The sequence below is a fragment of the Orussus abietinus genome, unplaced genomic scaffold (assembly GCF_000612105.2).
Source record: "Orussus abietinus isolate OABI.00-Male unplaced genomic scaffold, Oabi_2.0 scaffold109, whole genome shotgun sequence".
Lineage (NCBI taxonomy): Eukaryota > Metazoa > Arthropoda > Insecta > Hymenoptera > Orussidae > Orussus > Orussus abietinus.
This window is the reverse complement of record NW_019395023.1, coordinates 127765-140604: the sequence shown is the minus strand read 5'-3', so window position 1 is coordinate 140604 and position 12840 is coordinate 127765. Positions and strand designations below refer to the sequence as shown.

Sequence of the window (12840 nt, the reverse complement as noted above, 5' to 3'; positions counted from 1 at the left end):
CGTACTTGCACTGTCCAATAAAATTGGAGCAACTGTCCATCTCTGAAAAATCGAGATAAACGCGTGCCAGCTAGTCGTTTTAAAACATTTTTTGTGTAAACACGTTATCGTTGCCAGATTTCCGGTGTTCCGAAACGTGCAAACACTTTTGATAAAACGTGACAAGGGATAATATGTATATTTTGGCTATTTTCACATGAACAAAAGTATGCCGCACAGGTGTTTGTTTAATTGAAAATTGAAGGGCAGGTAGACCATGTGTTCCATTGAAGTCACTTGGGTCACAGTACGAGAGATTAAATTATATACTGTAACTTATCCTGGGGTGTCCTTTACGTTCCAGGGCGTAAAAGCACTCGTAAACTGCAGAAAGGATACCCAGGAGACATCGTATAGATGTTCTGAACTTTAATAGAACATTCGACTACGTAACTGTAATATAAAAGTTGGCACGATCTTGTTCGGTGAGGAGAAAACGCAGGAAAAGGGATAAAAAAAATTTGTTCCAGATAAAATGCAGGGTAAAGGATGTAAAGGGTTAATAATTTGTTTTCTTTCTTTTTTATATCGCAAGCAGGTGAATTTGTTTTAAATATAATCAAATGTAAGCTCGTGAATTTACAGGGATTATATATTTACCACGAAATAGAGGGTAAATGGTGTACAAAAGAATTTATTTTTCGTTGCAATGTAAATATTCCTACATATTGATAAACCATTTCGGATCAGGTGCAAAGCACTGTTTATCAGTTTCTTTACTTACTTTTTATAAACGACAGGGTGTTACCACGTACAAAATCTTTAAACTGAAATGTTAATCCTACTCCTAAGTACAGTGACACGTCTTATTTACAGAGCAGTACATTTCATTTATACAATTAATAACTACACCGCGTTTCAGGTTTTACTACTTTACATGAAGCAGTACGTTCGCACAGTTACAGATTTCGATTTATATATTCCTGGGATGTATACATCCGGAGCAAAATATTGAATCGAAAAGTTTGATAGAATTTTAGAAAATGGCACCGACAATATTTCCACATACTCGTTGACGGACACAATTAGCCAATATTTGGGGAAATCGAACACTTAGGCACATTGTGGGTGGCGAAGCTGTGATCGGCAAAAATTCGTTTCACAGAGTTAAGAAAAGAAGGTAAGAAATGAAATTAATTTGTACGATAAGCCCAGCTATTTTGACATCGACTATACAGTAGCTTGGCATTTTTCGTCGCCATTGTCAAACTGTTCAAATCAAATGCAATTACTTTTTCCAGCATATCGACTATATCTAACATATTTACACGTGATACAAATATTCCTCACTATAATCGTCAATTTCTGAACTTCGATCGCATCTTTTTTCCGAGAGGTTATTCACTCAGGAAATCATAAATTTAAAAAAAGTTAAAAATCACGTGGAAATCACAGGAAATTATTGAAATTCACCGAAACGTCATAATTTTAAGGCCGAACGTCACTTGTTACCGAATCGTATTGTTATTTATTATATGAAATGAAAGGCAATCGGTTCTTAAAGAAAGGAAACGTTTTCATTGATTTCCGAGTGTAAAGCCCCTTGTTTTTTTAATTACGTCGATCACACATCCGGCATATTTACAAGTGATCAATGCACCGGGTAATTGTCCACCATGCATCGATGTCACTTTCCGTTCTCTAAACCTGAATTAGTGAAAATACAATAGACTGATGAATTCCTGTGAAAATTTCGTATTTTCCATCGTAGCGTACTGAGATGGCAGTGTTTCGTAAAGTCTTACATGTACGGATCGAAAAAGTATACAAGACGCGTCCAAAGATACCCGAACATGGCAGACATGGCATCAGTGCTTATCTTTCTCGTATTCTTCACCCACAGTGACTTCAAGATTCTTACAAAATCCTACATTTCAAAAAGAAATGATCCTAACTATTTTGAACAGTTTCCTTCCTACCTCATTCATTCCTGAAGTCTTTAGCAGCATTTTGAACCAGCAACAAATGACCTAACTGGGACAAAGCTTTTATTAGACAGGTAATTGACTGTCTAATTAGCAACGGTAAGGCACCGATTAACCCAATGCATTCTACCAAAATCCTCCACACTTCCCGTCAAGAGAGATCCTAGATCATTGACTAGATCATCAATCTTCTTAGCAACGTTCCAAGAAGTATATTTTCCACCTCATTTTAATTAATCCAATGGCAGATCTGCACCGACTTACTCAATGAGATCTGCTAAACTTTTTTCTATTTCCCCCTAGAAAAATTCAATCAATGCTGGATCATCCTCTCCAGCTCAATAGATAGACTCTTAATTTTGACATAAATTGAATTTATCGAATAGTCGACAGACTGAACTCGACTAATTCAATGCGATCTACCAAAATCCTTCATAATTTTCCATCAAGATTGGATCATCTACCTCTTCAGCAATGATCTAGAGGCAGACTTTTCATTTTCCTACAATTTGAATTGATCCAACAGTCGACAGATCTAATTCAATGCGATTCACCAAAATCCTTCATATTTCTCCATCAAGATTGGATCATCTACCTCTTCAGCAATGATCTAGAGGCAGACTTTTCATTTTCCTACAATTTGAATTGATCCAACAGTCGACAGATCGAACTCGACTAATTCAATGCGATGTACCAAAATCCTTCATATTTCTTCATCGAGATCGAATCATCTACCTCTTCAGCAATGATCTAGAGGCAGACTTTTCATTTTCATACAATTTGAATTGATCCAACAGTCGACAGATCGAATTCGACTAATTCAATGCGATTCACCAAAATCCTTCATATTTCTCCATCGAGATCGAATCATCTACCTCTTCAGCAATGATCTAGAGGCAGACTTTTCATTTTCATACAATTTGAATTGATCCAACAGTCGACAGATCGAATTCGACTAATTCAATGCGATTCACCAAAATCCTTCATATTTCTCCATCAAGATTGGATCATCTACCTCTTCAGCAATGATCTAGAGGCAGACTTTTCATGTTCCTACAATTTGAATTGATCCAACAGTCGACAGATCGAACTCGACTAATTCAATGCAATCTACCGAAATCCTTCATAATTTTCCATCAAGATTGGATCATCTACCTCTTCAGCAATGATCTAGAGGCAGACTTTTCATTTTCCTACATTTTGAATTGATCCAAGAGTCGACAGATCGAACTCAATTAATTCAATACGATCTACCAAAATCCTTCATATTTTTCCATCAAGTCTGCAATCAAGATCAGATCATCTACCTCTTCAGCAAGAGTCTGAAAGTAGACCTTTCGTTTCCACATCACTTCAACTGATCCGACAGGCGGCAGATTTGCACTAATTCAAATTCAGAGAGCGACTGGCTAGGAACTCGAGATTTAGGCGCCAGGTGAGCTCCCGAACTTCAAAGGGAGCTTCGTCATTCTTCGTCGACAACTTCACAGCTGTGGTACTTGCTGGACGAGTCCAGCCAACTTTCGACACCGCTGGACGCCAAATCGTCGCAGGATGGCAATTCGGGCAGGGGCTCCATGTTTGGGGCACCTTTCAGGGTCAGGTTGTTCATCATCCTCTCCTTCGGTTTCGCGCCTCCCACTGCAAAGACAGGGTCAAGGTAAACCGGCGCATTTGTCCTACCGAAAAGTCGGTGGGTTACGGTGTAATCAGTGAAAGTATTTCGAATCGAGGCGACTGGGTAGGCCGTACCATTATTCAATGGCAGCTTGTTCTCCTTTCGGCGGATCAGAGCTTGTCTCGAGGCTCGGGGACTTCTGTACTCTCCTGAGAATCCCAGACCGGCACTTATGCTGGGAAGGCGAATGTCCAAGTGCGACCCTTTATCTGTAACTATCTAACAACCTGGGAAAATTAGACGTTAGATCCTCGGGTAATGTGGAAAAGTCTTACGGCAAAAAGTTTCGCACCTCGTGCAAGAAATATGAAAAGTGGTCAAATGGCCAAAAAGGAGCTTGCATGAATTATTGTATATTTTGGTATATTTGGACGTTACAAAGCTTGGGAATATTTCCTGATAGGTATTCAATTCGTTAACTGAAGATGAGAATTTAATTAACTTTTAATTGTGTAGTCAATCACTGAGAGAATTTTTTTTTCTCTCTTACTCCGAGATTGTCGATTGCGAGTTCTGATGATCAGAGTGATTAAAGGACGCGATATATTACCTTATTGTTCATGGCGTAGAGTTTGGTGGCGATGTCCCTCGCAACCAGTGTTGTTAAAACAGTAGCAAGGTAGGTTTCTTTAACAAGGAGATATTCCAGAGCTGATCTTTGCCAGAAGAGGTATCTACACGAGCTTGCGGCAACAATGGACACCTGGAAAACCACGCACGTAATATTGATAGAAAGAAATATTTAATTGGGTATTTAGAAACGGCTGAGAAATAATAATTTCGCTATTTACTGGTCATTTTTCTGCGATTAATGGGGATTCAACTCACTTTAAACTTATCGTCCACAGACGCGCGAGAGCTTTCAAATTCCGGAGAGTCCAGAAATTCGCAGGGCAAAATGGGATGAAGGAAATTCGTATCGCTGAGAACGTTCACTTTGCCGTTCAACAATAATCCCAATCTGTCTGTCCTCGTCAAATTTTGCATAGCGTAAGCTTCGCCAGCGTGAAGAGACATTATGGTTGCAAATTCCGGAGAGACCAGCCTCTTGAACTGCATCCGAGATACCTGAAACGATAATCAGGAAAGGTGAAAAATACTCCTGGAATGAAATCGTCGATTTTAAAATGAACTACCATTTAGAATTTTAAATTGAACCACCGAGCGGAAACTTCAACTGCATTTCTCGACGAAGGCGAGTAAGGTATAATAATAAATAACGAGGGGAAAGAAAATAAAATAAATTATAAAGTCAGGAAAAGTTGACGGTGATGTCTCTTGTATGTAATCAACTACTTGTATTTTCATAGAATTACTATGCTGTCCTTTCGCAAGAAGGTTTGGTTGCTTTACTTTCGGGCAGGATTTCAACACTCCATGACAACGAGGTAATTATCGAATACTTAAGGGTATACAATTATCCCAATTACTAAATAAAAAGGGGCAGATAATTGCGAATTATTCCGCTCGGCCGTGGAGCAAGCTCCTTTTTATATTAAATTTACCTTGAAGGGATAAAAAAGCGTGTGATACACTTCTTCCAGTTCAGGGTCGAATCGAACCGGTCTCATTTGGTACACGATGTAGACCAACTGTCCAATGTTCAAGACAAGGAAGGTGAAATTCCAGGAGAAGATATCCGGTGCACAGATGACATGCCAGGCCCATCCTGACAGTAGCATAAATCCTACGGAAAAGAATCGGTTAAATAAAATTTCAGAGATCACCGAAGTCAGATTAAAAATATTCGCCCGGAGAACAATAGCATTCACTCACCTCCAAAGAAACAAAAAAAAAAAATAGAAAAATCAACCAAAGGCTATCATAAAGCAATTTAAAATTGCGTAAGGAAAATTTTGCATCGGACTTCATTTGTGCATGCATATTTAAAACCATTCTACACATTGAATATATTATTTATAAGAAGGGTTCATGTCATTTGTGCGGTATTTTCAGAACGCACCGATGATCAACAAGGAGTGCATGAAGAGTATCCCCTTTTTAGATGACGGAGCGGAATACGACAGGACGAAGCAAAAATTCGCTAGTTGGAACAGAATGTGTTGTGGTTGTTGCCACAGACACATTGCCGAGGTTCCTGAAATAACGAAATCAATTTATGCTCCGGTCTGGTAGCTAAACTATTTTTTATGAATTTCTTTTCGGTTAAGAGGCGTTTGTACTGACCATGCCCTGTCACGTTGTACGAGGGCAAGGGGTCGTGGCCTAATCCTGGACTCATCTCGCGTGGATTGCACAAATTTTCAGGATTATGGCGATTTGTCGAGTCCTGCTAGACTCTGGCTGCCACTGGTTTGTTTTGGTCAGAGCATCTTACTGAAATCATCCTGCGTTTCCTTGCTGGGGGTCGCAGGGCGCATGATCCTGTTTCAAAGCGCATGTTCCGAGATACGTATGATCGATTCCTGTAAAAGTTCGTACAGCAGCCTTCCCCTGGAAATTCCATGAATGTGTTGGCTTCTATCGGTGGTCGGTAAGACAGAAATCTGTGCTAGATGGTTGCTGGATGTGGGTTAGAAAGTAACCCTAACAGGAATCCAATGGTAAGGTCTCTGTAGAAGGAAGGTCTGTTCTAATAAATGTAGTTCTATGGAGAGGAAAAAAGGTGGCGGTAGTATCACAGCTGCTCAGGTAACGAAAATGGGATTTGAATTTCTACCCTTATTTTTCACCCAGAGGTATCTTTTAAAGTTGAAATATCTTTTCTAGGGATTGGAATTGCTGCAAGAACGGTAAGTACTCCTTTTTCAAATCTTAACAGCGCTTTGATTTCACAAATTAAAAAATTCTGTAAAATGAGAACCTTTTTGCTTTTATGCTGTATACTCCGATTTCAGGTGATTGGGAAGGTACGTTTTTTCTCATTTCTTAATATTCCAAAAATAGGTACGATGCAAAGGTACATTTCTCAAAGCGAAATTGCCCAATCGAGGCAAATTTAATCTTTGCGGAAAATGGGTTTTTCTTGCGAATAAGGAAATTCCTTTAAATTTGAAAAAACATCTTTGAGGAAATAAGCATGAGAGCGAATTTAATCATGCAATGTTTCATAAGTCGATCTGTTGGAGGCAGAAGGCACAGAGCGGAAGGTAATCCCTTCATGCACCTGCAAATCGATTTTTCATATTTAAACATTTGCAACATTGCATGATTAAATTCGCAAACATTGCGAATTTTATCATGCAATCTATAATAAGTTGATCTGTTAGAGGCAGAAGGCACAGAGCGGAAGGTAATCCTTTCATGCACCTGCAAATCGATTTTTCATATTTAAACATTTGCGAGAGAGAAGTTTTTACTGCGAAAGATAAATACGAGACTCGTCCCGTTTATTAACTATTTCAAAATTCCTACCTCACGTTCCGATTACTGTATACATTTATTAAAAGCTACCCAAAGCATACATTATCCTCGCATTTCGTATTTCTCTGTTTTGAAAAATGCGGTACCATTTATACAAAAGACAGATTATATTGGCGTACAAGCTGTCGTTATAGAGATCTGCAAAGTTACAATCGCACGCAGAAGTGTATGCAAATTTAACATTCTTCGAAATCTCATAGAAAGCTGGAAAAAAAAAAATTGTACCAAGGTTCTGCGACAACAATATTAATTTTAATAAATTACGGCATTTGTACTTGACAAATTCACAGCTTGTGGACCATTTCATGCTAAATTGTTGCGAAATTGCATTCGTATCTCCTGCGAGTTGATAAAGTGCATTAACAGATGCTTTTGAAGCCTTCACTTCAGTTAAATGTGTTTATTAGGAGTCAAGTAGTAATTCATGTTAATTAATCGGTATACCGAGTATGACCGAACGTTGGCCGCTATATTATAGACTTTGTTGGTCGATACGTCGATACATATATGTTACGTATGGGGCATGTATATTCATCGAGTTACCAAACTCACGATAGACTTGTTTCCCACACATATTGTGTAAAATTTTATTAGATGAAAAAATCGATTGTAACATTGGCCTGGGTAACAATAAAAATGACGATGCAATAATAAGAAAGAATTATTTTGCATGTAATTGTAAGTATTTATACGTATTAGAGTAAAAATAGGTTTTCCAAGTGAACCAAAATGTCCGAATCCGGTTAAGTTACATTTCATACCCGAAGCTATCGATTTTGTAAACACAATCACGTATTCCTGAACGGATTGTGGAAACTTTGAGGCCGTTGGGAATTTCTTGTGGATCCAATGACATTGCTCTGCTGAGATTCAAGACGCTCCTTGGAAATAAAGTGAAAAACCTTTAAAAGCTCGCACTCGTTCTTGAATTGGCTTTGCAGGTCGCATGGAACGCTTTTAACATATCGGAACGTGAACTAGTAGAAGTTTTGCTGAAGTATTTACTTTGCATTCGTTCATGGAATGCACCCTGGAATTCTGAAAGACCTATGAATATTATTCATTGTTCGAAGAAATGAGATCTTATCGCGAAATGAGCTCAACATGGATCCATATTGCACTTCATTTACACCTATATTACATTTGACACTGATTAGTTTATTAATAAAATTACACATCCCTTACGTGATTGCTTAAATTTAATTTCAGGAATTTTTTCTTATCATTTTGTACCGGCAAGAAATATTTCGTAATACATTGATCTGCATATGCAAGGCTTACAAAATCGCTTAAGGTGAAGTGAAACACGTTGAGGAACTTGATCAATGTCGATAAAGAAGATTTTTCTAAATCCCTACGTTGCCAACGTTCGTTTTTATATTTACAGCTGGGTCGAATTATATTGGGTATTGTACCAAATGGCATATTCCACCTGTCGTTTTCGTACAATAATTATAAAGAAATCGAAGTAAAACTCCAGAAAACCTCTGGATTCATGCCTTCTGGGGCCCTAATTGACTGCGGAGGGCCCCCCTGCGCCATCTGTGATTTCTAGGTCAATTAAATTTTCACTCCGAGACCTCGTATTACCATCGTTTTAGCAAAGAAGCGCATACAACACTTTTTTTGCCTTTATCCCGTTCAAATGCGAGTTTATCGATTACCAGAGTGTTCTAAATTGTCGTAAAATTGTCCTGACCCTTTCGATTCTCATATCAGAGCCTTCGATAATTGTATATTGATCGAAATATGAGAGCTCGACGCCATTTTGGTTCTGGTCTGGACTGAGTTAAAAAATTTGTTTGAAAAATCCAAATTTTTAATGTGTCAGGACAATTCTTAGATGATCAGGAGTGATGTGTCAAAGTTTCGGACAGTTTGGTCTAATACCCTTAAAAAAAAGTGTTGTATTCGAATCGACTGATTTGAAGGATGTTTCACTTCACCTTAAATTAGAAGCGGGACCACTCGAAGCTAGTTGGGAATAAAGTAAGAAAAATTGGAATAATAAAACTGAAGTAAAAGTTTCGTTTCGTCGGACTCCACTTTTCTTTGCGATAATATCGGCTTTAAGCCAATGCTTCCAATTGGACGATTTGTTTCCTTTTGTTTTTTATCCCGGCCGTAAACGCGAACCATAACGGCACCGTCGATATTCTTTTGCGCGAAAATATTATTTATTGTAAATCGGTAGCTGTACAATTTCTGTGACTTTTATCGGCTGATCTTCCTGTGATCCGGTGACTGTTGTATTGCAACCAGGAGTGAATACGTAATGAGGAGAGTGTTTACACCGCTAGTCATCGAGTACATCGCTAATTCGATCACGTTTATCGCCGTTGATCGCTTCAATGAATTTCCCGGCCTTCGGAGGCATTCGATGTCCAAATGTCTGTCAGAAGGGCATGTGAAACCTTCGATATTGTCAAACTTTACAATGCGTGACCATTATTTATGCACATAATCGAAGAGAGTTACAACATGGTCGCATCCATTGTTCTTGTTCGCACCTCCCACATGTCGAAAATCATCCCATCATAGCACATAAACCTTCAATAAAAATCACAATTTTCAATGCTTATCACCGAAAAAGAGAAATTTCCCTGATATGCGGATAAAAATAGATAACAAATTCTTGGACGACTCAGTACCCAGTCCTCCGTTACACACATTAAAAATTACACCATAGTTACACGTAAACCTGGAATCAAAAAAGAAATTAATTTCACAGTCTTCAGAACTTATCACTAAAAAAGAGACATCGTATTTTCCTTGTAAAGAAGAAGATGGCGGGTTGTAAGTTGTTGGCTGTGGTTGAAATTTCGAGGTAACGCGATACTCGCCATTTTTAATTTAGCAGTCCATTTGATGCCACTTTTTCATCGTAATACAGTCTGCGGTGGTTGTACATCGAGGTTGGTTGTTGGCTACATCCCTAATTAGATCATATTCAATGCCATGGATCGTTTAATCGAATAGAGACCGTCCGGAACAGCCCGGAATCCGGTATACCGGGAGGGCCGGTAAAATATTCAATACCATTGGCCTATATGGTGCACGCTTTACATTTATGCGCATATTTTATACAATGTTCATGCACGTTCAAGTTCTGCCTGGCCGACGTCTCCTTATGCAACCTCGACCGTGGTAGTATTGTTCTTGTTCACACCTCCGCGTCCAGGATGTTTCTATTAATTTGAAACTGTTGTCTAATCTCCACGCGTCTTATTATGAAATAAAAATAAATTGACAAATGAAACAATAAGGTCCATTTATACAGGTATTTCAGTGCCCACGTGTCCCAAAGCTCGAACAACACTTAGAAATGCAGATAATGATGATGCATATTAGTAATTTCGTACAATTAGTGAGCCCTCGTTAGCGAGTCAGTGAAATTCAAACGGTTAAGCGAAATTGCTGTTAAACGTAATGTTCCATTTACCAGAAGATTTTCACTCCGCTTGACGACGGATTAGATAGCGGGAAATTGGATAACGGTACGTCGATATTATTCCTGACATTTTGGCTGGTATATATATATACCCTGTGAAGGGTTTCGTCAAGTTTAGTGTTACAGTACATTCTGAGGGGTTCAGTAAGCCAGAAAAATGAAAATCGTGAGTACTGATTGTGTTATTTCGCTGCGCCATAGCTGTTACAATGTTCTTCCCCAAATCTGCAATGTGTAGGGAAAATTAATGATTTTTTTTTGGAATTTAATAGGCAATTTTTATGCTACTTGTAATTGCATCGGCCTGGGCCGCGCCACATACCAGATCTGTCAATGAAGAGCCTAGCGATCAGCAACTTGTCAAAGCTGAGGAAGAAATTGTCATCGACGATGATGGTCGTTTCAGAATGAGGTGAGTGATCGTGGAGGAGAATTTTTTTGTCAAAATGGACTTTCTACCAAGGAAGGTACCTGAGGTGTCCCCCTCCGATTTTGTTCATTTTTAAATATGTTATAGAGGACTAAAATCTAAGGGACCCGTGTTTTTTTTTATCGGCGGATAAACACTTTTAGGGAGTGAAATCAGGCTTCAAGGTTGGCCGTGCAAGGGGGTAAGTTGGCTGTTTCATGTAGAAGCACTCGACCGATTTTCATGAAACAACCGTCAAAATGTAGGGAATGAAGAATTATGAAACATGCATTTGGAATTTTTCGAAAAAATTCTTTTTTAAGGGGTGAGCCACCCGTTTGAATACTTCTTTTACCCCTTACGCGAGCAGTAATTGCTCTATCCAAATGAAACTTGGTTAATTTACAGACCAGAACAATACAAAAAATGTTTCATTTGGATAGAACAATTACTGCTCGCGTAAGGGGTAAAGGAAGTATTCAAAGGGGTGGCTCACCCCTTAAAAATGAATTTTTTCGAAAAATTCCAAATGCATGTTTCATCATTCTTCGTTCCCTACATTTTGACGGTTGTTTCATGAAAATCGGTCGAGTGCTTCTACATGAAACACCCAACTTACCCCCTTGCACGGCCAACCTTGAAGCCTGATTTCATCCCCTAAAAGTGTTTATCCGCCGATAAAAAAAGCACGGGTCCCTTAGATTTTAGTCCTCTATAACATATTTAAAAATGAACAAAATCGGAGAGGGACACCTCAGGTACCTTCCTTGTAAGAATATTGGTCACAGATTAAAACTAAAATTGTTGGCATAAAATACTGCCGTAACAACACTGTTGCCATAAATGTTATTTAATGTAATAACATTATATTAAGTTCTACGTAATTAATTCTTATAATTTCAGATTAGTCGCCGAGGATGGGACGACTATCCAGGAAGAAGGAGTTCTCATAGAGGATCAAGAAACCGGAGAAAATCGAATTATTGTTGAATCCGGAAGATATACTTACATCAGTGAAGACGAAGGACCCATTGAACTTATTTACAACGCAAACCAGCTCGGCGATTACGATATCGTTGAATAAATCGAGAAAATGGTGCCCATCTCTGTCTCAAACCAGCCATAAAGAAATAAATGAATAAATAACTGGAAGGAAATATCACCCGTATAAACATAATTCATAATTGTATACATTTCAAGTTCCTCTTCAAGCAAGGAAGAGCGAAAGTCGCCGCGAGGATAAAATAAATACGTAAATCGATTACCGTGATTACACCAATGATTGGTTTTGCAATACGGTACTGACTGAATTAGTACCGCTGTACGTATTATCATACCTAAAGGGAGAACCAGTTGCGAGCATCGTTCCATTGAATATTCAATTACAGCGACCAGTACCGTATCGACTATCGATATCGATAACTGCTGGCGAGTTACATCGCTCTTCGGTATTCTGTCTGGTCCATCGATACGATTGCACCCGGGAACTTCGATATAAGAAATTTCCTATCAGATAGTGCCCCATGCGGATCGATACACCTGATCATCTATACACATTGTGCTTATCGATTCTTTGAATAATTGCTCCAGCTAACTCTCGGTATTTCGTTGATTAAACCTGAAATGGTAGAGAAGAATTCCAATTTGTCAGGTTTCCCGGATTAAAAAAGTCAGTCGTGCGGTAGAAAAAAGACATTTCTCGTGGGAGGTATTGCAGGAATGCGAATACGAATGTGTCGACCATGTCGCGCGATTAAGCGACATCCCGTAAAAGCGAAAGTCGATTAAATCCGGCATGCGCAAGTACGAACGAACCTGCGTTACAACATTTAACGAGCCCCGGACCTTACTTGATTGCAGTTACTTAATGCATACCTGGCGACATTAATGGAGGTTCAATTCGCTAAATGAAAACAAAGGAGCCTGTTGAGAATCCTCGAGCTTTATGAGCTAC

At 38.8% G+C, this 12840-nt stretch overlaps 2 protein-coding genes across 2 annotated transcripts; one reads left to right on the top strand and one right to left on the bottom strand.

Moving 5' to 3' along the window:
- Positions 1 to 3429: 3429 nt before the first annotated feature.
- LOC105697834 (popeye domain-containing protein 3-like) lies at positions 3430 to 5884 on the bottom strand. Its single transcript, XM_012421567.1, has 7 exons — positions 5830 to 5884; positions 5606 to 5740; positions 5148 to 5329; positions 4471 to 4710; positions 4193 to 4345; positions 3717 to 3861; positions 3430 to 3605 (listed from the first exon to the last, which is right to left on the bottom strand). Exons 1-7 carry the CDS (start codon positions 5882 to 5884, stop codon positions 3430 to 3432), a joined length of 1086 nt encoding a protein of 361 aa, XP_012276990.1.
- A 4725-nt stretch (positions 5885 to 10609) lies between these two features.
- Positions 10610 to 12118, top strand: LOC105697626. The gene is made up of 3 exons (XM_012421150.1): positions 10610 to 10643; positions 10750 to 10889; positions 11790 to 12118. Exons 1-3 carry the CDS (start codon positions 10635 to 10637, stop codon positions 11968 to 11970), a joined length of 330 nt encoding a protein of 109 aa, XP_012276573.1. The 5' UTR covers positions 10610 to 10634; the 3' UTR covers positions 11971 to 12118.
- Positions 12119 to 12840: the final 722 nt, after the last annotated feature.